General features: G+C 40.3%; 2 protein-coding genes and 1 pseudogene across 6 annotated transcripts in view; 2 read left to right on the forward strand and 1 right to left on the reverse strand.

Annotated features, from left to right (window-relative positions):
- VPS35 (VPS35 retromer complex component) overlaps nt 1-9632 on the reverse strand; it is a 33309-nt gene extending 23677 nt beyond the window's left edge. The window contains exons 1-2 of one of the 2 annotated variants that reach the window (XM_019979460.2): nt 9527-9632; nt 27-125 (exon numbers count right to left, since the gene is read on the reverse strand). In XM_019979460.2, the coding sequence (XP_019835019.2) occupies nt 27-125; nt 9527-9529 (102 nt within the window). In that variant the 5' untranslated portion in view covers nt 9530-9632. Of the gene's footprint in view, nt 1-26; nt 126-8691; nt 8937-9526 lie in introns of those variants that run through there. The other variant, XM_070770508.1, reaches the window with a different exon arrangement.
- A 154-nt stretch (nt 9633-9786) lies between these two features.
- On the forward strand, nt 9787-18374 carry ORC6 (origin recognition complex subunit 6). 4 transcript variants are annotated; one of them, XM_019979462.2, is made up of 7 exons: nt 9787-10148; nt 11377-11506; nt 13090-13253; nt 13472-13561; nt 14814-14926; nt 15383-15451; nt 17814-18374. In XM_019979462.2, exons 1-7 carry the CDS (start codon nt 10084-10086, stop codon nt 17939-17941), a joined length of 759 nt encoding a protein of 252 aa, XP_019835021.1. In that variant the 5' UTR covers nt 9787-10083; the 3' UTR covers nt 17942-18374. The 4 variants fall into 4 exon arrangements, with proteins under 4 accessions (XP_019835021.1, XP_019835022.1, XP_019835023.1 ...); XM_019979463.2 differs by having other exon boundaries at nt 9788-10148; nt 11083-11506; XM_019979464.2 differs by having other exon boundaries at nt 9788-10148; nt 11236-11506.
- A 125-nt stretch (nt 18375-18499) lies between these two features.
- On the forward strand, nt 18500-22570 carry LOC139177060 (histone-lysine N-methyltransferase SETMAR-like; annotated as a pseudogene).
- Nucleotides 22571-27016: the final 4446 nt, after the last annotated feature.

Consider the following 27016-nt stretch of genomic DNA (forward strand, 5'->3'; position numbering starts at 1 on the left):
CTGTGCCTCTCACACTGTCATCTTACCAGGCATCTCTTCATCTGGAATGACTGGACCTTCACAGCCTGTATGGCTTCATCCAAGAGTTTTTCCTGCTCATCCTGCGGTGACTGCTGTGTTGTAGGCTAAAAAAAAATTTTTTAAATCTCCCATTAATGTGTCATTAGAACTCTCGTCAAGCAAATCTGTTATTTTTATAGGTCCAGCCATAGTTTACATTTACAAAGCTTTCATATAAGGTTCATTCCAGTTCTACATCTCAGACTCATTTATCAATTTTTGACAACTGAACAGAGAGCCATGCCGTTACTGAAGTTAATAGCATAAGACTGCTGAAGGAGAAAACTAACAGATACAGAGAATGTCTTCTCAGAAACTGACTCAACATTCCTGTAGCAGATTGTCTTCAAAGAAATAGAAGGTGGTGGTTTATGGCTGCCTATGCTCTGCTGCTGCTGCTTCTAAGTCGCTTCAGCTGTGTCCGACTCTGTGTGACCCCATAGACGGCAGCCCACCAGGCTCCCCCGTCCCTGGGATTCTCCAGGCAAGAACACTGGAGTGGGTTGCCATTTCCTTCAATGCATGAAAGTGAAAAGTGAAAGTGAAGTCACTTAGTTGTGACCGACTCCTAGCGACTCCACGGGCTGCAGCCTACCAGGCTCCTCCGTCCATGGGATTTTCCAGGCAAGAGTACTGGAGTGGGTGCCATTGCCTTCTCCTAATACACTCTAAATCCACCCAGAACATAACCAATCTGTGGTGGTTAAGTAGTCTAACCCAAATCTCTAAAAGCTTCCTTTTTTCCTAAACTACCTTTCATCTGCATCTTAGTCTATTTTTAGGAAGACCAAGGAACTAGTTTATGAGAACACATATCCTCTTAGGCAATATATAATGAGGGACTAAACAGCTTGGAAATGAAATAGCTAACTGTTGACAGTGACTTGTAGTAGAACACCACAGAGAGTACACTCCCTCAAGGATCTACCATATCATTTCAAATACAGACAGCTACAGTTATAACAGACAAAATACATCCGTACAGTCTTCTTTTTGCCATCAGAAAAATCTGCTTGCAAAATGAATTAGATCTACCTGTGAACAGAATTAACCACTCCATCCTTATGTTGAATAAACACTGTGTTTACACCTCTGCTACGGCAGGCATCACATTATAATTATAAATGATGGCTATTTGCACGTCCTTGGAACCCAACACATTGCCAGACACATAATGGATGCTTCATAAATGTTCACTGTCTGAATGAGTAAGCTGGTTTTAGATTATGTTTTTAATAAAAAGCAACTGAAGAATCAACAGGCAAATGGATAAACAAATTATGTTATATACATATAAGGAATATTACTCAATCATAAGGAGTGAAGTATTGACAGATGCTACGTGAACTACAAAAAGGTTATTTAAGTAAAAGAAATCAGACATGGAAGACCACACATTGTGTGACTCCACTGATATGAAATTAAGGCATAGCTCAGAGATATTGCACGTTCAGTTCCAGACCACAGCAGAAAAGCAATATTGCAATAAACTGAGTCACAGAAATTCTTCAGTTTCATATGTTTACACTGTACTGTAGTCTATTAATTAAGTCTGCAACAGCATTATGTCGAAGTAAATAATATATATACCTTAATTTAAAAATAATTTATTGCTAAAAACTGCTAACCATCATCTGAGCCTTCAGCAAATTTTTGCTGGTGCAGGGTCTCACTTTGATGTTGATGGCTGCTGAGTAATTAGGATGGTGGTTGCTGAAGGTCATGGAGGCTGTGGTAATTTCTTAAAATAAGACAATAATAAAGTCTGCCTCATGGACTGGCTCTCTCTTTCACGAACGATCTCTCTCTCTCTGTAGCATGTGATCGTCTGATACCATTTTACCCATGGTTCAGTTCAGTTCAGTCGCTCAGTCATGTACAACTCTTTGCGACCCCATGAATCGCAGCACGCCAGGCCTCCCTGTCCATCACCAACTCTTGGAGTTCACCTAAACCCACGTCCATTGAGTTGGTGATGCCATCCAGCCACCTCATCCTCTGTTGTCCCCTTCTCCTCCTGCCCCCAATACCTCCCAGCGTCAGACTCTTTTCCAATGAGTCAACTCTTCGCATGAGGTGGCCAAAGTACTGGAGTTTCAGCTTTAGCATCAGTCCTTCCAAAGAGAACTTCCCAAATTGGAGTCAGTTCTCTCAAACCCTGTGTGCTCAGTAGCTCAGTCATGTCCAACTCGTTGGACTGTAGCCTGTCAGGCTCCTCTGTCCATGGGATTCTCCAGGCAAGAATACTGGACTGGGTTGCCATTTCCTCCTCCAGGGGGTCTTCCTGACCCAGGGATCAAACTTGTCTCTCCTGCATCTCCTACACTGGCAGGTGGATTCTTTACCACTGTGCCACCTGGGAAGCCCCTCAAACTGCCCTGCTGTATTCACTAAGTTTACGTAATATTCTGAATCCTGCACTGCCATTTTCAACAGTCTTCACAACATCTTCACTGGAGTGGAGTTCATTTCAAGAAACCACTTTCTTTAGTCATTCATACAAAGCAACTCTTCATCTGTTAAAGTTAGATCAGGAGATTTGGCAATTCAGTCACATCTTTAGGCTCCACATCTGATTCTAGTTCTCTTGTTATTTCCACCACATTTCAAAGTGGTGGAAGACCACTTTGAAGACTTCATCCACTGAAGTCTTCAACCAAACAAGGTCATCCATGAGGACTGGAATCCACTTCTTCCAAACTCCTGTGTATGTTGATTTTTTTGATCTCTTCCCTTGAATCACAAACGTTCTTAATAGCTTCTAGAATAGTGAATCCTTTCCAGAAGGTTTTCAATTTGCCCAGATCCATCAAAGGAATTATTATCTGCGGCAGCTATAGCCTTTTGAAATCTTTTTATTTGGCTACACTGGGTTTTAGTTGCGGCCTGTGGGATCTTCAATCTCTGCTGCAGCATGCGGGATCTTTAGCTGTGGCAATGTGAACTCTTAGTTGTGGCATGTGAGATTTAGGTGAGATTTAGTTCCCTGACCAGGGATGGAACTGGGCCCCCTCATTGGGACGCCAAGTCTTAGCCACTGGACCACCAGAGAAATCCCTGAGATGTATTTCTTAAATAACAAGACTTGAAATTCAAAATAACTCCTTGATCTGTGGGCTACAGAATGGATGTTGTGTTAGCTAGCAGGAAAACAATATTCATCTCACTGTATGTCTCCATCAGAACTCTTGGGTGTTAGGTACGTAATCAATGATTATTAATATTTCGAAAGCAATCCTTTCTTTTCTGAGCAACAGGTCTCAACAGTGAGCTTAAAACATTCAGTGAACGATGTTGGAAACAGATATGCTGTCATCCGGGCTTTGTTTTTCCATTTATGGGCACAGGCCCTACTTCATAAGGACCCTAGGATTTCAGGAATAGTAAATGAATACTGGCTTCAACTTAAAGTCATCAGCTGCACTAGCCCCTAACAAGTCAGCCTGTTCCTGAAGCCAGACATTGACTTTTCTCCAGCTGTGAAAGTCCTAGATGGTATTGTCTTCCAATAGAAGGCTGTTTTGTCTACAAGGAAAATCCTTGTTTAGTGTAGCCACCGTTATTAATTACCTTATCCAGATCTGCTAGGTAACTTGTTACAGCATCTACATCAGCATTTGCAGCTTCACCTTGCATTCTTATGGTATGAAGATGGCTTCTTTACATATACCTTATGAACCAACTTCTGCTAACTTCAAACTTTTCTTATGCAGCTTTCTTACCTCTCTCAGCCTTCACGGAACTGGAGAGGGCCTTGCTCTGAATTAGGCTTTGGCTAAAGGAAATGTGATGGCTGGTTTGATCATCTATCCAGACCGCTACAACTTTCTCCATATCAACCATAAGGCAGTTTCACCTTCCTCTCATTCATGTGTTCACTGGAGTAGCACTTTTAATTTTCTTCAGTAACTTTTCCTTTACATTTACAACCTGGCTAACTGTTTGGTACAAGAGGCTAAGCTTTGGACATGTCTTCCTCACTGAGCTTAATCATTCCTAGCTTTTGATTTCACTTGAACTCTTTCAACTCTTCCTTTCATTTGAACACTTAAGAGACTATTGTAAGGCAATTAATTGGCTTAATTTCAATACTGTTGAATCTCAGGGAATTGGGAGGCTCAAGAAAAGGGAGAGTAATGGAGAAGAGCTGGTCAGGGGGCAGTGAGAATATACACGCTTATCAATTAAGTTTGCAGACTTATGTAAGTACAGTTTGTGTCACTTCAAAACAATCACAACTGATCACCATAACAAACATGATAATGAAAAAGTATGAAATACTGTGAGAATTACCAAAATGTGACACAAAAACACAAAGTGAGCAAATGCTGTTAGAAAAATGGCACCAAAAAGACTTGCTAGATGCAGGATTGCCACAAATTTTCAATTTGGAAAAAAAAAATGCAGTAAAGCAAAGCACAATAAAATGAGGTATATTTGCATCCAGAATAGGAAAATCATCCATAGAAACAGAAAGCAGACTGGTGGTTACCAGGAGGGACAGTGGATGAGTAACTGCTTAAAGAGTACAGGGTTTCCGTTTTGGGTGGTAAAAATGTTTTGAAACTGAGTTTCCCTAGGGCATACTTCTTCATAAGCATAAATAAATATAAAAGAAAAAGTTCAATATCTTTTACACTGAACACTAACTCACACAACAAAACTAATAGTGTAAAATGCTGACAAGGAGCATGTGCATTTAAGGATTCTGACTTAATGAAATTCACTATTCATCATGGGCTAGTTCTCTGAGACCAAGCAACGGTTTGGGTTTTTTGGCTCCTTATCTCTGGATGCAATAGATTTAACAATTATTAGAATCAATGGATTTCACTAGGTTCAGAAGGCCAGCTTTGAGATAAGCAGAAATTTTTATTGTGATAAAACATACACATTAGAAACGTGTATGTTAGAAAATTTTTATTGTGGTAAAACATACACAATGTAAAATTTCCGTTTTAACCATTTTTAAGAGTGCAGTTTGGCAGCATTAAGTACATTCACACTGTTGTACAGCCACTGCCACCATCCATCTCCAGAACTTTTTCACCTTTCCAAAGGGAAACTCTGTGAGCAATAAACAGTAACTTCCCACCCCACTCCCGCCCTAGGCAACTACCACTTTCTATGTCTAAGAGCCTGACTTCTCTAGGACCTCATATAAGGGGAATTTTACAACATCCATTCTTTTGTGTCTGGTTTATTGCACTTGGCATAACATCTTCAAGGTTCATCCATGTTGTAGCATATGTCAAAATGTCCTTTTTAAAAACTTTAATTCATTTATTTATGGCCGCACTTGGTCTTCACTGCTTTCAGTGGGCTTTCTCTAGTTGTGGCAAATGGGGCTACTCTCTGCTTGCGGTGCTTCTCTCTCACTGCGGATACGGGTTCTAGGGCTCTCGGCTTAGCTGCCCAGTGGCATGTGGAAGATGTGGCAATCTTCCCAGACCAGGGATCGAACCTGTGTCCCCTGAATTGGCAGGCAAATTCTTAACCACATTCTTAACCACTAGATCACCAGGGAAATCCAAAATTTCCTTCTTTTTGAGGTTAAATAATATTCCATTGTGTGTATATACCATTTTGTTTATCCATTCATCTGCTGATGGATATCTGAGTATAGTACTACCTTTTGGTAGAAAGTGAAGAGGAACTAAAAAGCCTCTTGATGAAAGTGAAAGTGGAGAGTGAAAAAGTTGGCTTAAAGCTCAACATTCAGAAAACGAAGATCATGGCATCCGGTCCCATCACTTCATGGGAAATAGATGGGGAAACAGTGGAAACAGTGTCAGACTTTATTTTTTTTGGCTCCAAGATCACTGCAGATGGTGACTGCAGCCATGAAATTAAAAAGACGCTTACTCCTTGGAAGGAAAGTTATGTCCAACCTAGATAGCATATTCAAAAGCAGAGACATTACTTTGCCAACAAAGGTCCATCTAGTCAAGGCTATGGTTTTTCCAGTGGTCATGTATGGATGTGAGAGTTGGACTGTGAAGAAGGCTGAGTGCCGAAGAATTGATGGTTTTAAACTGTGGTGTTGGAGAAGACTCTTGAGAGTCCCTTGGACTGCAAGGAGATCCAACCAGTCCATTCTGAAGGAGATCAGCCCTGGAATTTCTTTGGAAGGAATGATGCTAAAGCTGAAACTCCAGTACTTTGGCCACCTCATGCGAAGAGTTGACTCATTGGAAAAGACCCTGATGCTGGGAGGGATTGTGGGCAGGAGGAGAAGGGGACGACAGAGGATGAGATGGCTGGATGGCATCACTGACTTGATGGACGTGAGTCTGAGTGAACTCCGGGAGTTGGTGATGGACAGGGAGGCCTGGCGTGCTGAGATTCACAGGGTCGCAAAGAGTCGGACACGACTGAGCGACTGAACTGAACTGAACTGAACTACCTTTTGGCTACTGTGTATAATTATATGGCAAATAACAGTGTGGTTATAAAAAGGCTGGGTTCATGCTCAGTCTCTAAATCATGTCCAATTCTTTGCAATCCCATGGACTGTAGTCCCCCTGGCTCCTCTGTCCATGGGATTCTCCAGGCAAGAATACTGGAGTGGGTTACTATTTCCTTCTCCAGGGGATCTTCCCAACTCAGGGAGCGAACCCAAACACGGGTTCTGCATTGTGTCTCCTGCATTGGCAGGTGGATTCTTTATCCTGAGCCATCTGGGAAGGCCTATAAACAGATTTCAAACGATTCAAAAATACTTGTATAGAATTGACTACACTCAGTAATCTGTAAGCCAATTAGCAAATTTTTTCTATTTTGTACCAACTGGGTTTAAAATTAATAGAAAAGTATATATACAAAATGTAGAAAATAAAGAGATAAAGCTATAATGAATAAATGTACTTTTACATATTACTTGTAAGACAATGCAGCTGGCTATTCTAAAGGAACACCTAGATGCCCTTCCTGCCAAGTATGGAACTGAACAAGTCAGTTTAACATGAACACGATTTCACTATACACAAATTAGGTAACCAATGACCCCTCACTCATAAAAGTCATTTACAAATGACTCTGTACATAGCAGTTATATATATCAGAGAAAAATGGAAACACTAGAGTCAAGATCAAATTAACATTTGTGATTAGGCCTCTTTTACCCCACACATTCAAGCTAAATAGCCCTCACAAGTCTACAGTTAAAAGGTGCAGAGAAAACAAAGGTCACTATGAACATATCACTTATAAAACTAGTTCCAATTCAAACAATGTGCTTTCATCTCCTCTTGCAGCAAACAAGGATAACAGAAATACTTGTATCATTGTTACGAGTAATAAAGTGAAATGACACCGATAAAGCTTGAAAATTACTTAGCAGTTAGTATAAGCTATCCACCTAAGTGTTCCCATCATTATTATATTCCCCATAGATACCAGCAATTATCTACAACCATCCTAGAGACTTGTTGATCTCTCCACTCACATAGATGTTTTCAAGATAGATGTAATCAAACAATGCAATGTTAATCAACTATAAAATGAAAATAACACATCTCACAAAGATACAGAATTTCATTATGTTAATGAAAACACTATTTTTAAAATGACGGTAAGACACAAAATAGCAACTGAAGTAGGGAGAACTAAGCACGATGAAAGGATGGGAACATCCAAACATGTATTTTAACACCAGCATCTCCAATTTCATTTACCAATAAATTTCCCCAGGAATCCTATGATGGCACACACCACGACCGTTTACTTCCCCCAGCTTTATCTACTAGCAATACACATTCTTCTCCACCTAGAAAATTCCTACTCACTGTCCTCAGAATCTCAGTTCACATGTTACTTCCTGTAATCTTTCCCATACTCCCCAGAACCTTCTCTCCTTTCGTGGCCCCACAGCACTGAACTGACGGACTGTCCTCAGTACTCAAACTGTACTACATTAAGTTCCGTAAACATGTCTTCTGCTAGACTCTTAAGTTCTTTGAAAGCATGGGCTACGTTTTCAGGGTCCAGCACCGTGCATGACATAAGACACACAAGATGCATGATAAATTGAACTGAATCCTAGATTTTAGAATTGGGAAGGGCCAAAAAAAGAACATTTATTTTCAGACGCAAAAAGGAGACTCAAAGAAGAATGAGTGACTTGCCCAAGTCACAGAGACGGTGGTTGTGACAAGACTACTACTGCAGTTTTCTTTCCCAGTCAAATTCGTGAGGACAGTACAGGGTGTCTCCCTCACTGTTCCAAACTGGTTCCTCACGCACAGAACGGGGATATACAAGAGATCCTCAAGTAGCTGCTTTTCTATTACAAACACTATAAATGGAAATCCATAAATGTTGAGAAACAAACGCCAGTTTAATTTTTGCACCATTCTTATATCAATTCCCAAATAAGAATTCAGAGAAATAAGCAGAATCACCTCGTACAGCATCATATTATATGCAAGCAATATATGTCAAACATTTTGCTTTTTGGCATTAGTGCATTTAAACCGAAGCCTGTTTCCAGGCTTACAGGTTTTGACAAGCCTGTCTACACAAACTGAATAGTGAGATAACTAAAACGGATACTGTACACCAACATGCAAAAACATTATTTATACAGTACAGGCTATGTCAAACGCTAATAAAATGCAAGTGACAACTTGCCTTTGGGGAAACGAGACACAAGGATTCACACTTTGAGGAAGTTCAAGTTCACCAGCCAACAGCTACACCACGATTTGCTGCCAGCATGGAGAGGCGCTAAGGAGAATGCCTACTTCCAGTAAGTAAAAGACCTGGATTTTATCAATGGGGAAGTCAGTAAAAGAGCCAGGGCGCCCAAAGAACAAATGTTAAAGGAAACAAGCAGTCTCTTTTTTGTCTCTCAGAATTAATGGATATCAGATAGTATGAGTCCTTCCAGGAAATTCACCTAAGCCAGTCCCTAGAATTCTCTGACACACACTGCAATCTAAGAGGCCTATGAGGCTAAAAAAGGCCCGGGCACTATTAAGGACCCTCCAGAAGGTATTTCTTGCAGAAGAAAGGGACACGAAGGCACTACCAGGCACAAAGGTGGAACCGTCAGCAAGGGAGCAGCCTTTGGGCGGGTCCCAACGCCACCTCTGAGCCTCAGGCCCTCCGTACGCCCCCGTTCCAGCCAGACGCCCAGACCCAGCACTAGAGATCCCCTCAAGGCGGGGCAGAGGCCAACTCCACTCAGAGGGCTCGCAGGCCTTTACTGACTCTCAGAGCTACGGAGCGAATACACCCCCTCAAAGAGCAACGGCCATGGCCAGGCGCCGCCGCGCCCCCGATCCCGTATCGGCCCGCCTGCGGCCTTCCCCGGCCTGTCCCCCAACCCGTAGGCCAAGCATGGCTGGTATTAGCCCCGACCCAGCTGCTGGGCCCCGACTCCGCCTGCACGGTTCCAAACGGTGGGAGCAAGCAGTGGCTGGGAAAAGGGTCAGCCCGGGGCCCGCCGCCCCTCAGCACTCACCATGGCGACTCCCCTAAGCCTGCAGCGAGAAGCACCCACCCCGCGCGGAGCCTCCCGCGGTCAGGTGACTCTGCGGCCCCTCCAAGCCCCGCCCCCTCTAGCTCCGCCTTCGGACCCAGCAGACGGCTCCTCGATTGGTCCCCCAACTCCCGCGTATTTATTGGTCCCTGTCACTTCACGGTGGACTGACGGACCTAGGCGCCAGCCAATCTCTCCACAGTGTGTGAGAGGGCGGGGCAGTGCGGAGTAGCGGGGAAGCTCTCGGCGGCAGGAAGGGGCACCCGGAGAGAAAGGCAGTGTTACAGTCTCTCTAGAAGGGAGAAATGGAATGAGTGGGAACTACCCCCGCACATTCACTTTTTGCCTTGACGTGTGTACTCGCAGCGCGCACGCGCAGAAGGATGGCCAGGATTGGTTTGCGGGGCAGCCGTAACTTCTAGTCCCAACCAATCCAGATGCAGCGGTGGAGGGGGGCAGCCCAGCCGTAACTGGCGAGCGCAGCGTCTGTGCGCGGGTTTCGTTTGGTCTCAGCTGTGGGTGTCGTCCTAGTCCGCGCCATGGAGTCTGGTCTGATTAGGCGTTTAGCCCCGCGCCTGGGCATCGCCGAGCAGGAGGTGCTGAGGTGAGTCAGGCTGCGCACGCCCCAGTAGCCCTGCGCCCTCCTCAAATGGGGCCCCATGCTTTTCCCGCGCAAGGCAGGATTTAGGCTCTACATCAAGAAAATCCTACCGGCAATAGGCTCTGTGAGCGGGCCGGAGGGGCGAGGGGCCCCTGGGACCAGCTAGCACTGTGAGATGCACGGTGGTGGAAAAGGGAGAGAGGCGGAGAACTTGGGTCGTTTCCCTGAAACTTACTGAGAGTGCGTTTACGGCAGAGGCAGATGGGATACAGACCCCAAGGAGGGCAGTATCTGGTGGCCACGACAGGCGGGAAACGAAATAGGATGGGTGTGCGGAGCCGCCGCGGGTGGGGCGGAGCGTGGCCTGTGCCTGCTTTTAATTTAAACAAACAAAAAAACTTTCCAGAAAGCCTCGGAGGGGTTGCTGTTTGCGCTGACTCGATTGATAGAAGCTGCCAGCCACGGCAAGATGTGGGAAGAGGGCCCGACCTGGCGCAGCAAACTGTACAAAAGCCCGGAGATGGGAAGGGCCTTTGCAAGATCCAGGGTTAGAAATAAAGTATTTCTAAATACTTTAAACTGTGGAGTGCAGGACTTAACTCTGGAAGGCAGGGCTAGGCCGGGTGTCTGGGCTATGGATTAGTTGAGGGAAGGGAAGGAGCACTTCTTAAAAGACAGGAAGTATGGCCTTCTGCACTCTTAATCATTTGGAACAGTGGTTCTCAAAGTGTAGTCCCTGGACCAGCAGCATCAATATTTTCTTGTCACTTGGTAGAAATGCACATTCTTGGGCCCCACTCTAGACCTACCGATCAGAAACTTGGGGCTTGTTTTCACACGCTCCAAGGTGACTGTCATGTACAGTAAAGTTTGAGAACCACTGATTTAAAGGAAGGAGGAACCCTGGTCTCACCTGCCTGCCTCTGTCTTGTCGTAGTTCATGCTTGTTCCAGTAATGGAAGGCTGAAAGAAGGGTTGGCATTTTTTGGAGGATTTCAAGAAGTTATTTCTTCCTGAAAGGATTGGAGCACAGTGATGTTTGGAGTCAGGGGGTTTGTTCTGACTTGTAGAACCCTGTCCTCTCTCAAAGGATGTGAGTTCATTCCCAGCCCCAAATCAACGTGCATAAGAGTTAGGGTCAGAATGAAGTCCACCAGGCTGAATTTATTGCTTACCGAAGTACTGGGCAACCTTCTGAAAAAGAAAGAGTTTTAGTGAATGTGTTGCTCAGGAAAGCGGAGGAGTACTTGCGACTGTCCCGTGTGAAGTGTGTTGGCCTGTCTGCACGAACCACAGAAACCAGCAATGCAGTCATGTGCCTGGACCTTGCAGCTTCCTGCATGAAGTGCCCCTTGGACAGGGTAAGTAGGTCCCACTGAATGTCTGAATTATCTGGTGTGGCACTGAAGTTTAATCATATGTTTTCTTTTTTTTTTTTTTTTTTAAATTTTATTTTATTTTTAAACTTTAAAATATTGTATTAGTTTTCCCTAATCATATGTTTTCATCTCTGGTTATACTAGCCCCTTTCACAACTCTGTTATAGGATTTTCATCTAGAATATGTTATTCTAGATGAAGTTTAGAACCATTTTGAAAAGTTGGAGAAAAAAACTTTTTTGCAACGATCTCTTTACTACGTACTTTCCCTGAGCACTTCTTTCCTTATACAAACCCATCTATCAAATTGCCACTAGCATCATCCTCCTAAATCACATACTTTAAAACCACTGTATTATTTTTCTTCCAATGTCACAGTGGTTGAGAGCCAAGCTATGACAAGACTCACATGTTGAGACCAGATCTCAGCACCACCAGTTACTAGTTCTATGTCTCTTGTTTCCTCATCTATCAAGTGGGATAAGAGGTATCCATTTCACTGGATAATTGTAAGGAAGAAACACAATGTACTATATGTAGCACTCTTAACACAGTGCCTATCACATAATGCTACACTGATAAAATGGTGGCATTGTAAACACCATTGGCTTCCAGTGGGTTGGCTCCCCATTACCATCAAACTCTCCAGCCTCTCTTGATCCCTGCTAACTTCAAGCTACAGTATTCACTTAACAGACCATGCACCTTAATGACTGACTTTGTAAATGCACTGCTTTTTTTTTTTTTTAAACCTGGGATGCTCTTCTTGCAGGCTCCTGTTTGTTTGTCTTACAATGACCTCACTTTGCTGTCACATTTCATTAAGCTTTTCTTCCCCAGGCAGAGTCAGTGTCCCTCAGTTGTTGTCCCTCCTGTTTCTCTCCCAGTCTCTGTCTCCTGTCCCTTTTGCACACACTCACCCTCCCCACGCCATTCCCACTACTTCCCTCCTTCGTTTTTCCGATGGATTACAAATTGGCACCTTTGTTAAAATAAGTAACCATATATACATCTTCTATGTTTTTTAATTCATGGACTTCCCACATGGCACTAGTGGTAAAGAATCCACCTGCCAATGCAGGGCACACAAGAGACACGGGTTCTCTCCCTGGGTTGGGAAGATTCCCTGGAGTAGAAAATGGTACCCTAGTCTAGTATCCTCGCCTGGAAAATTACATGGGCAGAGGAACCTGGCAGTCCATGGACCTGGTTACAGTCCATGGGACCTCAAAGAGTCAGACACAGCTGAGCGTGCACACATGCATGCATGCGCACACACACACTTTTTAGTTCACAGCTCGGCATTGGTAGCGCTATGTTGTATTTTAAATTATCTGCACACACGTGTGACATGACTGCCTTTCTGTAGGTATGAGCTTATTGCAAGCAGTAGTTAACTTGCCTGACATGCTTACTGATTTTTGAGTAAATGAAGCTAAACCTTTAGGTAGAGTGACTTGCCACAGAAATAGTTAATTTTGAAAAGTTGACTTATTAAACAAGTGTTAAAGGTATTGATATAGAGCACTTATGATTTTTATGATTCATTTCTTTTCCTTTCAAAGGCTTACTTAATTAAACTTTCTGGCTTGAACAAGAAGATGTATCAGAGTTGTCTTAAATCTTTTGAGTGTTTATTGGGCCTGAACTCAAATATTGGAATAAGAGACCTAGCAGTACAGTTTAGCTGCACAGAAGCAGTGAACTTGGCTTCAAAGATACTGCAAAGGTATGAGGCATATAATTAAAACTCAGTACTAATGCATAAAGTGAAAGTATCCAATGTCCTGGTAATTTTCAGTTTAAAAAATAATTAACATGCTGAAGTGACAGAATGTATTTCTTTTACATTTAAAGTGACACATTTATGAGCTCGTATTTGCATTTTCAGTCCCTTTGAAACAATATTTTCTAACAAATAACTCTGTGAACACTGCTTTTACTTAGCTATGAGTCCAGTCTTCCACAAACACAGCAAGTGGATCTTGACTTATCTAGGCCGCTCTTCACCACTGCTGCCCTGCTCTCAGCTTGCAAGTAAGTGTTCCTTTTACCATTCAGGAAAGTCTATAATTTATAAGTAAATTTCTCATTCCCAAAGAATACTTCTAATTAGTTGATTTCAACTCAAAGCATATTTTCCTAAATAACAATAGTGGCCAAGGGACCCGAGTCTCAGTTTATCCCACAACAGATCTGACAGCTAGGAATTAGTGTTGCCCGAAGGCTACTTGCCAATATGTATAAGCTGGGTAATCTGATTTCAGAGTCTGCCTTTTATAAATCATGAAATCTGTCATTAAAATAGCATTTAGTTGTGATTTTTCCAGTCACATTTTTGAAGTATTGATTACAACTCTTTTTCAAGTAATTTATAAAACAATTCAGTAATAAATTCTTAATTTGAATTTTGGGGTTATCTATATGTATACTGACTGTGAAATGTTACCCTGGAAATATTGGTAATTGCTATCTTCATCTAAAGTTGTCTTGTTTTATCTTGCTAGAAAACTCCTCAGAAAACAAAATTAGTTGGCTGGTAGACAATAGGTTTTTTACTGCGGAGAAGGCAGTGGCACCCCACTCCAGTACTCTTGCCTGGAGAATCCCATGGAAGGATGGGTTTGGCTCCATTAGCTACAATTAGTGATTAATTGGCCTTAATAGAAAATGCCCTTTAATTCAATAAAACTATATGGAAGGAACATAGCTATTATAGAAAACAGTATGGACAGCCTTACTTTTGAAACCAGGTTTCACTGAGCAAAAAAAGATTCAAGTAGGTCTGTTATCTGAAATAAGAAGCTTACTTTGTATTTTTCATTAGTGGTTGTTGTGAATTGTTATTAGGGAGGAAGTTTTTGGAGGTGAGAGTGATTTATATTCTTGTAGTAGCATAAACATAAGCATCTTGTGTTAAAGTGAATTAAATATTTTAACATGCTGTAATTGACACTCAGCAAATTAGTTAATATCTGAGATTTACTAGAAAGAGTTCTATGAGGCATGAAGCACTACAGTAGATGTCTTTCATGTGTCCTGTTTGTTACATAACAGATAACGTATATATTTTAATTCTCACAGTACAATGAATAACTAAATAAATAGCTTTAAAAGGTAAGTTTACATGATTTTTAGCTAATGATATGTGTGTGAAGTAAAGGGAAAATTAAACAGTTGGGAGCTCTTCATAAAGCCTGAGTGGAAAGGAAATAAGTTGATAACTGGTTGGCCAAAAAAGATAACAGTACTGATCTTAAGAACAGCAATTTATCAAATTCTTTTGTAGGATTCTAAAGCTAAAGGTGGACAGAAATAAAATGGCAGCCACATCTGGAGTAAAAAAGGCCATATTTGATCGACTCTGTAAACAGTTAGAAAAGATTGGGCAGCAGATCGACAGTGAGTTATTCATTCCATGTTTCAAGAATGTGTCACTTGAAAATGTAAACCTCTGGTAAAAGTTAAATATTTTCAAACTTGTAAACTAGCTCCTTTCTATTTACTATAGATGAGATCAATTTTTAGTAAGAAAATTACTGTTTATTTTCAGTAACAAAACTAGTTTGTTTTCAAATAAATAGCTTAATAATTAAAAACAACAATAAATGCTGTAATTCCATAAATTCATGCTTAGGGAGTAGATTCTCCCTTTTGAAGTCTGACAAGAAAAGCCAAAGAAAAGAGAAGGCAAGATAATTTCCCTTCTCCTTATCCTAGTATTTGGCCATTTGCAATATCTAATTTTTATTTCTGATCCAAAATACACCCCAAAACTGAAATTAAAAATAGGAGAAAAGTGAACTCAGATGATATATATATATATATATATATTTGTTTGTTTTTTTCCCCCTAAAGGAGAAGCTGGAGATTCAGTTACTCCACCACAGAAGAAAAAGAAGACAGTGATTGAACCTTCAGCAAAGGGTGAGGCATGTTAATACTAGATGAAAATTGAAATTTGTACAACAGGATTAGTGTACAGTGGATTTAATGCAGTGAATGGCCCTTTGCTGCTGTAGCAGCTTGCCTTAACAAGAGTCAGATTCTAATTTGCAGCAACATGGATGGACCTAGAAATATCGTACTAAACAAAATAAGCCAGAGAAAGACAAATACCAATGATATCCCGTATAGATGGAGTCTAAAATATGACACAAATGAATTTGTTTATGAAACAGACAGACTCACAGACACAGAGAACAGACTTGTGGTTGCCAAGGGGAAAGGGGTGCAGGAGAGGGTTGGATTGGGAGTTTGTGACTATCAGATGCAAACTATATATAAAGGATGGATAAACAACAAGGTCCTAATGTATAGCAGGTATAGCAGGGAACTATATTCAGTGTCCTGTGATAAACCATAATGGAAAAGAATGTGGAAAAGTGTATATATGTATGTATGTGTGTGTGTGTAACTGAATCACTTCTTTGTACACCAGAAACTGTCCCAACATTGTAAATCAACTATACTTCATTTAAAAATAAAAGAGTCAGATTTTAGCTAAATCCTGTCAGTTAATCATTGATAATACCAGTTTTCCAAGCAGTAGTTTACACAAGTACTGTGTAATTAAGACTATATCTGATGGCCAATAAACACATGAAAAGATGCTCAATGTCACTAATTATTAGAAGAAAGAAAGTGTTAGTTGCTCCGTTGTGTCCAACTCTGTTTGACCCCAGGGACTGTAGCCTACCAGTCTCCTCTGTCCATGGGATTCTCCAGGCAAGAATACTGGAGTGAGTTGCCATTTCCTCCTCCAGGGGATCTTCTCAACCCAGGGATCGAAGCCAGGTCTCCCACTTTGTAGGCAGATTCTTTACCATCTGAGCCACCAGGGAATCAAAACTTCAATGAGGTATCATCTCCTGCTAGTCAGAATGGCTATCATCGAAAAATCTACAAACAATAAATGGTAGAATGGGTGTGGAGAAAAGGGAACCCTTCTACACTGTTGGGGATGTAAACTGATACAACCATTATGGAGAATAGTATGGCGATTCCTTAAAAAGCTAGGAATAAATCTCCCACATGACCCAGCAGCCCCACTACTGGGCATATACCCTGAGAAAACCATAATTGAAAAAGGCACATGTACCCCAGTGTTCATAGCAGCGTTGTTTACCATAGCTAGGACAGGGAAGCAACTTAGATGTCCATCGACAGATGAATAAAGATGTGTTGTAAAAAAAAACAAAAAAACAAAATAAAGAAGATGTGGTGTGTGTGTATATATATATATACACACACACATATATACATACAATGGAATATTACTCAGCCATAAGAAAGAACACATCTGAGTCACTTGTGAGGTGGATGAACCTAGAGCCTGTTATACAGAGTGAAGTAAGTCAGAGAAAAACAAATATAGTATCAGTTCAGTCACTCAGTCATGTCTGACTCTTCGTGACCCCATGGACTGCAGCACGCCAGGCTTCCCTGCCCATCACCAATTCCTGGAGCTTACTCAAACTCAAGTCCATCAAGTTGGTGATGCCATTTTAAAGCATATATGCGGAATCTAGAAATATGATATTGATGAGCCTTGCAGGGAAGGATTGGAGACCCAGATGTAGAGGACACAGTCAGGGAGGGAGAGAGTAGGATGAATGGAGAAAGTAACATCAACATATATACACTATCAGGTGTAAGATGGGTAGCTGGTAAGAAGTTGTGTAGCACAGGAAGCCCGGTCTGGTGTTCTGTGATGACCTGGAGGGATGGGATGCGGGGAGGGGAGGGAGCCTAGGGAAGGGAGGGAATGTATGTATAATTATGACTGATTTGCATTGTTGTATGGCAGAAATCGACACAACACTGTAGAAAGTTTTTTCTTAATATTTAAATTTAAAAAATAGAAGAAAAAGAATACATCTGAAGACAAACTGTTTAGGTTCAAATCCTGCTTTATCACCTACTGGCTGTGCAGTTTTAGGAAAGTGACAATTTCTGTCAATGCCAATTTCCTAGTCTATAAAATATGATTAATGTTAGCACCTGTTTGATAGAATTGTGGTGAAGACTGAATGAGATAATACAATTGAAGTGCTCGGTTCAAGGCTTGATAAATGTTAACTATCATCAAGAAGTCTTGAAGTGCTTGGAGTATAAGGGAGAGTGAAAAACCGACGTGTTAACGTCTGTTTCCATTTTTCATCTTGGTATCTTATTCTCTGTTACCTTAATTAAGATAGACATTTTAAAGTAAATAAGCTCACTTCTTTCTTACTCATTTATAACATAAGGATTTTGAAACATTAAAAAAAATTTTTTTCTCTCGTAGAAATAGAGAATGTAGTAGAGACCCTACCTAAACCGCAAAAAGATGAAGATCTGACACAAGATTATGAAGAATGGAAAAGGAACATTTTGGAAAATGCTGCCAGAGCACAGAAGGCTGCAACACAGTGATTTTAGGCTTCCAGACTAACTTGTTCTGCAAACCAGCAGTGCTTCTGCCACCTCAAGGGAAATGTGAGGACTTTGGAAATTTGTGTAAACTTTTAAAACAAAGATCCTATTCTTAACGGCAAAGAAGCCAGCCTTGGGGCTGAGCAGGATGGCTCTGATAATGGGCAGCAAATTCATTAGATCCGCCACAGTGCCTGGTTGACTCAGCCTTGGCTCCTCACAGGTCTGCACTCTGCAAAATGTAATTGAAGCCATTTTCCTTTTTTGTTGTGTTTTGTTTTAAGCAAAAGACAGTCTTCTGCCCTATCCATAATATGAAATTCAGGCTGAATGGAGTCTAAAGATTTTACTTAAGTTTTTGTGTAAATCTCTTGGTTTGAATAAATCCATATATGGTACAATCTTAAGTTAATAAATATTATTTTTATATGCATTCAAAGTGTACTTATTATCAGTTTGGGAGAATTCTTGTGATGCCAAAAGCTGTCTTCTCTAATGGGAAAAAAGACCCAGGTTGCTGAACTGAACCATACTGCTCCCCAGAGCACAAACTCTTGAATCAGGCTTTCTGGGTTTAAAACCCTGCTTAGCTCTTATCACCTGGGAAACCTTGAACAAGTTAATTAGCTTCTTTATCCTTCATCCAGTTATCCCTATAGCCCAGATGGTAAAGAATCTGCCTGCAATGCAGGTTCGATCCCTGGGTCAGGAAGATCCCCTGGAGAAGGAAATGGTAATCCACTCCAGTATTCTTGCCTGGAGAATCCCACGGACAGAGGAGCCTGGCGGGAGCATTTAGTGCAGCTCCTGGTAAAAGTATTTAGTAAGTATTAAAATATAGAAATACTTGTAGAGGTCTCACATAATTATATATTAACATCATATTAAAAAATTAAGAAACAAACCAGGGTGTGACAACATGGATGGGCCTAGAGAGTGTTAAACTAAGTAAGTCAGAGAAAGAAAAATACCATATGATCTCACATGTGGAATCTAAAAACAAACAGAAACAGACTTGGATAAAGAGAACAAATCGGTGGTTGCCAGAGGGGAGGAGGGTCGAGAGAATGAGTGAAATAGATGAGGGAGATTGAAAGGTACAAACTATGTGTTATAAATAAGTCATGGGGATGTAACGTACAGCATAAGGAGTACGGTCAATAATGTAATCACTGTATGATGACGAATGGTAACTAGACTGGTGTCATTTCATAATGTATAGACATATCGTCACTATATTGTACACCTGAAACATATATATTGTAAGTCAATTATACTTTAAAAAAGAGAGACCAAGATATATTTTCTTTGCTATCTACATACTGAAAAATATAACCTTACTAAATACTACTTATTTTACAACTACGGAAAAGGACTGGGAAGATAAGTTGCTAGCAGTTCTAAGGCATTATGCCAGATGTGATTTTAACTAAAATTAAGAACACATGATCTAAGTAAATATTTCCATGAAGAATGCAATAAAGTGATTGCATCTCAATTGTTTAAAGCTATTTAGGATGGTATCAGTAATAATGGTTGTTGCTTTCTATTTGCTATAAATAAGGTATAATACCTGCTACATAGAACAGAAGTAGCTAAAGGAGTGATTTTTTCCCCAGCCCCTTTTAATTCTAAACACTTAGCAAGCTGTTGTGGTTGAAGGCCATAATCAAATGATCCCAAAACAGGTATAATATCCCACAGCCCTGTGGTAGATGGGAATGAATGTGAGCTTTGGGACCATATGCAGTTATGTTTAAATTCTGACTTTGCCACTGAGAGCCTAAGGAAATTTCACAACCTTACTGAACTTCAGTTTCCTTGTTTAAAAAATAAATATATTATCTACTTTGTGAGAATTGAAGGTAATGTTTGTAAAGTGTGTGATACTTAGAAGGCATTCACTAAATAGTACTTCTGTTATTACTTTGATCTAAAATGGGTGAGTCTTTTCCTCATTTATTTTAAGAAGGTATGCAATCTGGTTTTGGTGCCAAGATTTAAATTCTAGCTTTGCATCCAAATGAAAGCACACTCATTTTAAAATAAATTGTGGTAAAATACATACGTAGTTTACTCTCTTAACAGTTAAGTCAATATAGTCAGCAATGCTGTAGTGCTTCCCCGGTGGCTCAGTGGTGAAGGATCTGCCTGCCAATGCAGGTGATACAGTTTCGATCCCCGGGTGTGGAAGATCCCCTGGAGAAGGAAGGCAGCCCCTTCCAGTATTCTTGCCTGGGAAATCCCATGGACAGAGGAGCATGTTGGACTGCAGTCCACGGGTCACACAAGAGTCAGATGCAATTTAGTGACTAAAAAACAGTAGTGTTTAGTACATTCATGTTATGTGATCTCCAGAACTCTTCACCCCATAAAGCTGACTCTACTCATGAAACCCATTAACAACTCCCATTCCTCCCTCCCTCAGCCTCAGACAACCACCATTCTACCTCTGAATTTGACTGATCTAGCTAGATACTTCATCGAAGTGGAATTATACAGTATTTTTGTGTGTGTTTTTTTCACTGAGCATAATGTCCTTGAGGTTCCTCCATATTGTGGCATATGTCAGAATTTCTTTCCTTTTTGAGGCTGAATAATTTTCCCTTGTGTGGATATACCACACTGTGTTTATCCAATTATCTGTCAATGAACATGTAGGTTGCTTTCATCTCTTGGCTGTTGTGATAGTGCTGCTATAGACGTGTGTGTGTGTGTGTATATATAGTGTTTCTTGGAGACCCTGCTTTCTATTCTTCTGGGCATTTACCCAGAAGTGACATTGCTAGGTCGTATGATAATTCTATTTAAAAATTTTTGAGGAACCACCATACTGTTTTCCATAGCAACTGCATCATATTACATTCCCACCAACAGTGCGCAAGAGTTCCGATTTCTCCACATGCTTGCCAACACTTATTTTCTGCCTTTTTTTCTTTTTTGGTCAGTGGCCATCCTAAATTGGTATGAGTTGGTATCTCACTGTGGTTTTGATTTGCATTCCCCTGATGATTAGTGAGCACTTTTTCATGAGCTTATTGGCCACTTAGAAAAATGTCTGTTGAAATCCTTGTCTATTTTTTACTATGGATTTTTGTTGCTGTTGAGTTGTTCTTTATATAGTGTAAATATTAAGCCTCTATTTAAAAAATGATTGCAAATATTTTCTCCCGTTCCTAAGGTTGCCTTTTCGCTGTTAATTTCATGAGAGTAAATCTTAGTTCTATTTGTGACCTTTCTTATGCCTTAAAAGCAAATAATGGTAATTATTTTGATTATCTGGTAGAATAGGATAATCAAACCAAGAATAAGTTCTTGGTTATTTGTTTTGTTTTCTTTTTTTAATTCATTTTTAATTGAAGGATAATTGCTTTACAACTTTGTGTTGGTTTCTGCCATACATCAAAATGAATCACCTTTCAACTATTAGGTTGGTGCAAAAGTAATTGCGTTTTTTTAATTGTTGAAATTTTGCTGTTTGATATTGGAATACATTCTTAAATAAATGTGGTTATGTACACATTATTTTAATGCACATTTCTTGCTTTTTTTTTTTTTTTGCTAATGACACTACTTGCTGTTTATTTTATGTTTATTTTCAATTATGGAAATGATGTTAGACAAAAAGCAAATTTGAGCAATTTTCTTACCCGAGTTCAAAATGGGTTTTAAAGCAGTGGAGATAACCTGCAACATCAACAACGCATTTGGCCCAGGAACTGCTAAGGAACATACAGTGCAGTGGTGGTTGAAGAAATTTTGCAAAGGAGACGAGAGCCTTGAAGATGAAGAGCATAGTGGCTGGCCATTGGAAGTTGACAATCACCAGTTGACAGCCATCATTGAAGCTGATCCCCTTAGAACTACACAAGAAGTTGCTGAAGAATTCAACACCGACCATTCTATGGTCATTCAGCATTTAAAGCAAATTGGAAAGGTGAAAAAGCTCAATAGGTGGGTGCCTGATGCGCTAACCACAAATAAAAATCATTATTTTGAACTGTCATTTTCTCTTATTCTGTGCAACAATAATGAACCATTTCTCAATTGGATTGTGGCATGCCACAAAAAGTGGATTTTATATGATATCCAGTGACGATCAGCTCAGTGGTTGGACCAAGAAGGAGCTCCAAAGCCAAACTTGCACCAAAAAATGCTCATGGTCACTGATTGGTGGTCTGCTGCCAGTCTGATCCACTACAACTGTTTGAATCCCAGCAAAACCATTACATCTGAGAAGCAGGTCGATGAGATGCACCAAAAACTGCAACACTGCAGCTGACATTGGTCAACAGAAAGGACCCAATTCTTCTCCACAACAATGGCCCACTGCACATCACACGACCAACACTTCAAAAACTGAACAAGACCGAGAACAAGAGGACAGAGGAGTAGGTGGACATGGAGTACATCTCTCTCCACGGATACATCAGGAGTACACCTTCATACACAGAAGTGCATGCAGACCACCAGCTGAGAGTGGACGGGAGTACCTGACCAGTGGAAAAAAATATATAGAACCACGAAAAACTCAGTAGGATGAAGGAACTAGGGGGAAAATGGAAGTGTTAGTAGGACTGGACCTGCCCTCAGCAGGTGGGGGAACTAAAGCAGGGGTCCAATCCCCACATCAGGGCAATTGTCTGAGTCAGAAGAGAAACATTTAAGGCTGAGAGTGAAACAGTTGATCTGTGGCCGCCTAAATGGAATGAGAATCAGATAGTCCTTGCCCCAGCCATATATACCCCAGACAGGAACGCTAGTCCCCTGGAAGGTGCAGTGGCTGGGAGCTGGAGTTTACGGATTGTGGTACAATCCCAGGCTGAGGGCTGTTGTTGACTGGATAGAGGGATTGAGGGGATGTGATGGAGGAGATTATGGTGGGAAATGCCAGTGGAGGAAAGCCGGCAGCCATGGAAGCAAGGTGATACTGCTGAGTCATGTGTAGGGGGTGGATCCACCACCATAGCCTCTCTCTCCCCACATTCCAGCATTGGTAGCTGAACAATAGAGAGGCTGGCCCATCAAACGCCTGATGCACTGAACTACAGAGTAGGACCCCAGCCAGGGGGACCCCTCTATGTGCCTGACGTGCTGAACAACAGAGAAGGGCCCCAGGTAAGGGAGCTTTCTAAGTGCCTGAATGGGTAGAGCTATGGAAAAAGACTGGCAAAGAGGCCTTCTGATCACCAGCTACAAGAGGCTTGAAAAAAGACTCTGATGGCCATAACTCCTATGCTGGAGGCAGTCCACGTGCCTGCACACTTTGTGCCACCAGGGTTCCTGCAAGCCGAGCAGGCACACCACCTTCATGCTCAACTCTCACTGGGGCAGAGCTGCCAAAGGCAAAAAAAGTCTTGTGTCTATGTACACAGGGTCGCTTTGGGCATGTCCAACTCTTTGCGACCCTGTAGACTGTGGCCTGCCAGCCTTCCACAAACCACTGAACCAACCTTAGGAGGGCAGAAACCAAAAGGAAGAAAGAAAGAAAGGAAGATAGAATTTCCTCAAGGAAAGAATCCAACTTTCCTTGAAGCCTGGGAAAAGGAGACCTCCAACACAGTAAGTTTAAAAAAAAAGAAAGAAAAGGCAGAGAAATACTACACAAATAAAGGAACAAACTATAAACACAGAAGTCCAAATAAATGAAGAGGAAATAGGCAAACTACCTGAAAAAGAATTCAGAATAATAATAGTAAATAGTAAAGATGATCAAAAATCTTGAAAACAAAATGGAGAAAATGTAAGAATCAACGAACAAAGACCTGGAAGAATTAAAGAATAAACATACAGAGACAAGCAACACAATTACTGAAATTAAAAATACTCTAGAAGGAATCAATAGCAGAATATCTGAAGCAGAAGAATGAATCATTGAGCTGGAAGATTAAATGGTGGAAATAACTTCTGCAGGGCAGAATAAAGTAAAAAGAATGAAAAAAACTAAGGATAGCCTCAGAGACCTCTGGGACAATATCAAACGCACCAACATTAGAATTATAGGAGTCCCAGAGGAAGAAGAGAAAAAGAAAGGGTATGAGAAAATTTTGAAGAGATTATAGTTGAAAATTTCCCCAACATGGAAAAGAAAATAGTCGATCAAGAGGCACAAAGAGTCCCATACAGGATAAACCCATGGAGAAGCACACCAAGACACTTACTGTCAAACAAAGACCAAACACAAAGAAAGAATATTAAAAGCAGCAAGAGAGAAGCAAAAAGTAACAGACAAGGAAAATTCTATACGCTTAATAGCTAATCTCTTAGCAGAAAGAGGGAATGCAGGCCAGAAGGGAATGGCAGAATATATTTAAAATACTTAAAGGGAAAAATCTACACCCAAGATTACTGTACCTGGCAAGGATCTCATTCAAAATTGATGGAGAAATAAAAAGCTTTTCAGACAAACAAAAGTTAAGAGAATTCAAACCAAACCAGCTTTACAACAAATGTTAAAGGGACTTATATAGTCAAGAAATACAAGAGAAGAAAAAACATCTACAAAAGTACCCCATACGATTAAGAAAATGGCAACAGGAACATATATATCAATAATTACTTTAAATGTAAATGGATTAAATGTGCTAACCAAAAGACACAGGCTGGCTGAATGGATACAGAAACAAGACCCATTTATATGTGCTGTCTACAAGAAACCCACTTCAGACCTGAAGACACATATAGACTGAAAGTGAGAGGATGGAAAATATATTCCATGCAAATGGAAAGCAAAAGAAAGCTGGAGGAGCAATCTTCATATCAGACAAAATACACCTTAAAGAAGATTACAAGAGATAAGGAAGGACACTACATAATGATCAAGGGATCAATCCGAGAGGAACCCATAACAATTGTAAATATCTATGTGCACCCACCATAGGAGCACCTCAAAATATAAGACAAACACTAACAGACATAAAAGGAGAAATTGACAGTAACACAGTAAGAGTAGAAGACTTTAACACCTTATGCACACCAATGGACAGATCATCAAAACAGAAAATTAATAAGGAAACACAACTTAAATGATACATTAGATGAGCTGGATCTCCTTGATATCTTCAGGACATTCCACCCAAATGCAGAAGAGTACACATTCTTCTCAAGTGCACATGGAACATTCTCCAGGATAGACCACATCTTGGGTCACAAATCAAACCTCAGTAAATTTAAGAAAATTGAAATTGTATCAGGCATCTTCTCCAACCACAATGCTATGAGACTAGCTATCAATTACAAGAAAAAAACTGTAAGAAACACAAATACCTGGAGATTAAACAACACATTTCTAAATAACCAACAGGTTACTGAAGAAAGCAAAAGGGAAATAAAAAAAATTCTAGAAACAAATGACAATGAAAACACAACTCAAAACCTGTGGGATGCAGCAAAAGCAGTTCTAAGAGGGAAGTTTACAGCAATACAACTCTATTTCAAAAAACAAGAAAAACATTGAATAGACAACCTAACTTCACACCTCAAACAACTGGAAAAAGAACAAAAAAGCCCCAAAATTAGTAGAGGGAAAGAAATCATAAAGATCCAAGCAGAAATAGATGAAAAAGAAATGAAAGACACAATAGTAAAGATTAATAAAACTAAAAGATGGTTCTTTGAGAAGATAAACAAAATTGACAAACTTTTAGCCAGACTCATCAAGGAAAAAAAAAGAGAAGAATCAAATCAACAAAATAAGAAATGAAGAAGAGGTTACATTAGACAATGCAGAAATACAAAGGATTATAAGAGACTATTATGAACAACTATATGGCAATGAAATAGATAACCTGGAAGAAATGAACAGATTCTTAGAAAAGTTCAATCTTCCAAGACTGAACCAGGAAGAAATAGAAATTATGGGCAACACAATTACAAGCACTGAAATTGAAGCTGTGATAAAAAATCTCCCAAAAACCAAAAGCCCAGGACCAGATAACTTCACAGGAGAATTCTATCAAACATTTAGAGAAGATCTAATGTCTATCCTTCTAAAACTCTTTCAAAAAACTGCAGAGGAAGGACACTTCCAAATTCATTCTATGAGGCCATCATCACCCTGATACCAAAACCAGACAAAGACAAGACAAAAAAAGAAAACTACAGGCCAATACCACTGATGAACATAGATGTAAAAATCCTCAACGAAATTTTAGCAAACAGAATTCAGCAACACATCAAAGAGCTCATATACCATGATCAAGTTGGGTTTATTCCAGGGATGCAAGGATTCTTCAATATATATAAATCAATCAATGTGATACATCATGTTAACAAATTGAAAGACAAAAATCATATGATAATAGATGCAGAAAAAGTCTTTGACAAAACTCCCAGCACCCATTTATGATTAAAACTCTTCAGAAAAAAAGGGCATAGAAGGAACCTACTTCAACATAGTAAAGGCCATACATGATAAACCTACAGCAAACATTATTCTCAGTGGTGAAAAACTGAAAGCATTCCCCCTAAGATCAGGAACAAGACAAGGATGTCCATGTTCACCACTATTATTCAACCACTTCCACCTCTATAGTTCTGGAAGTCCTAGCTACAGCAATCAGAGAAGAAAAAGAAACAAAAGGACTCCAGATTGGGAAAGAAGTAAAGCTCTCACTGTTTGCAGATGACATGATATTATACATAGAAAACCCTAAAGATAGTATCAGAAAATTATTAGAGCTAATCAGTGAATTTAGCAAAGTTGCAGGATACAAAATCAATACACAGAAATCACTTGCATTTCTATATACTGACAATGAAAAATCAGAGAAATTAAGGAATCAATCCCATTAATCATTGCAACAAAAAGAATTAAATATCTAGGAATAAACTTACCTAAGGAGACAAAAGAACTGTACATAGAAAATTATAAGACACTAATGGAAGAAATCAAAGATGACATAAACAGATGGAGAGATATTCCATGTTCCTGGGTAGGAAGAATCAATATTGTGAAAACTATACTACCAAATGCAATCTACAGATTCAATGCTATCCCTGTCAAATTACCAATTGCATTTTTCACAGAACTAGAACAAAAATTTTCACAATCCATATGGAAACACAAAAGACCCC

The sequence above is a fragment of the Bos indicus genome, chromosome 18 (genome assembly GCF_029378745.1).
Source record: "Bos indicus isolate NIAB-ARS_2022 breed Sahiwal x Tharparkar chromosome 18, NIAB-ARS_B.indTharparkar_mat_pri_1.0, whole genome shotgun sequence".
NCBI lineage: Eukaryota > Metazoa > Chordata > Mammalia > Artiodactyla > Bovidae > Bos > Bos indicus.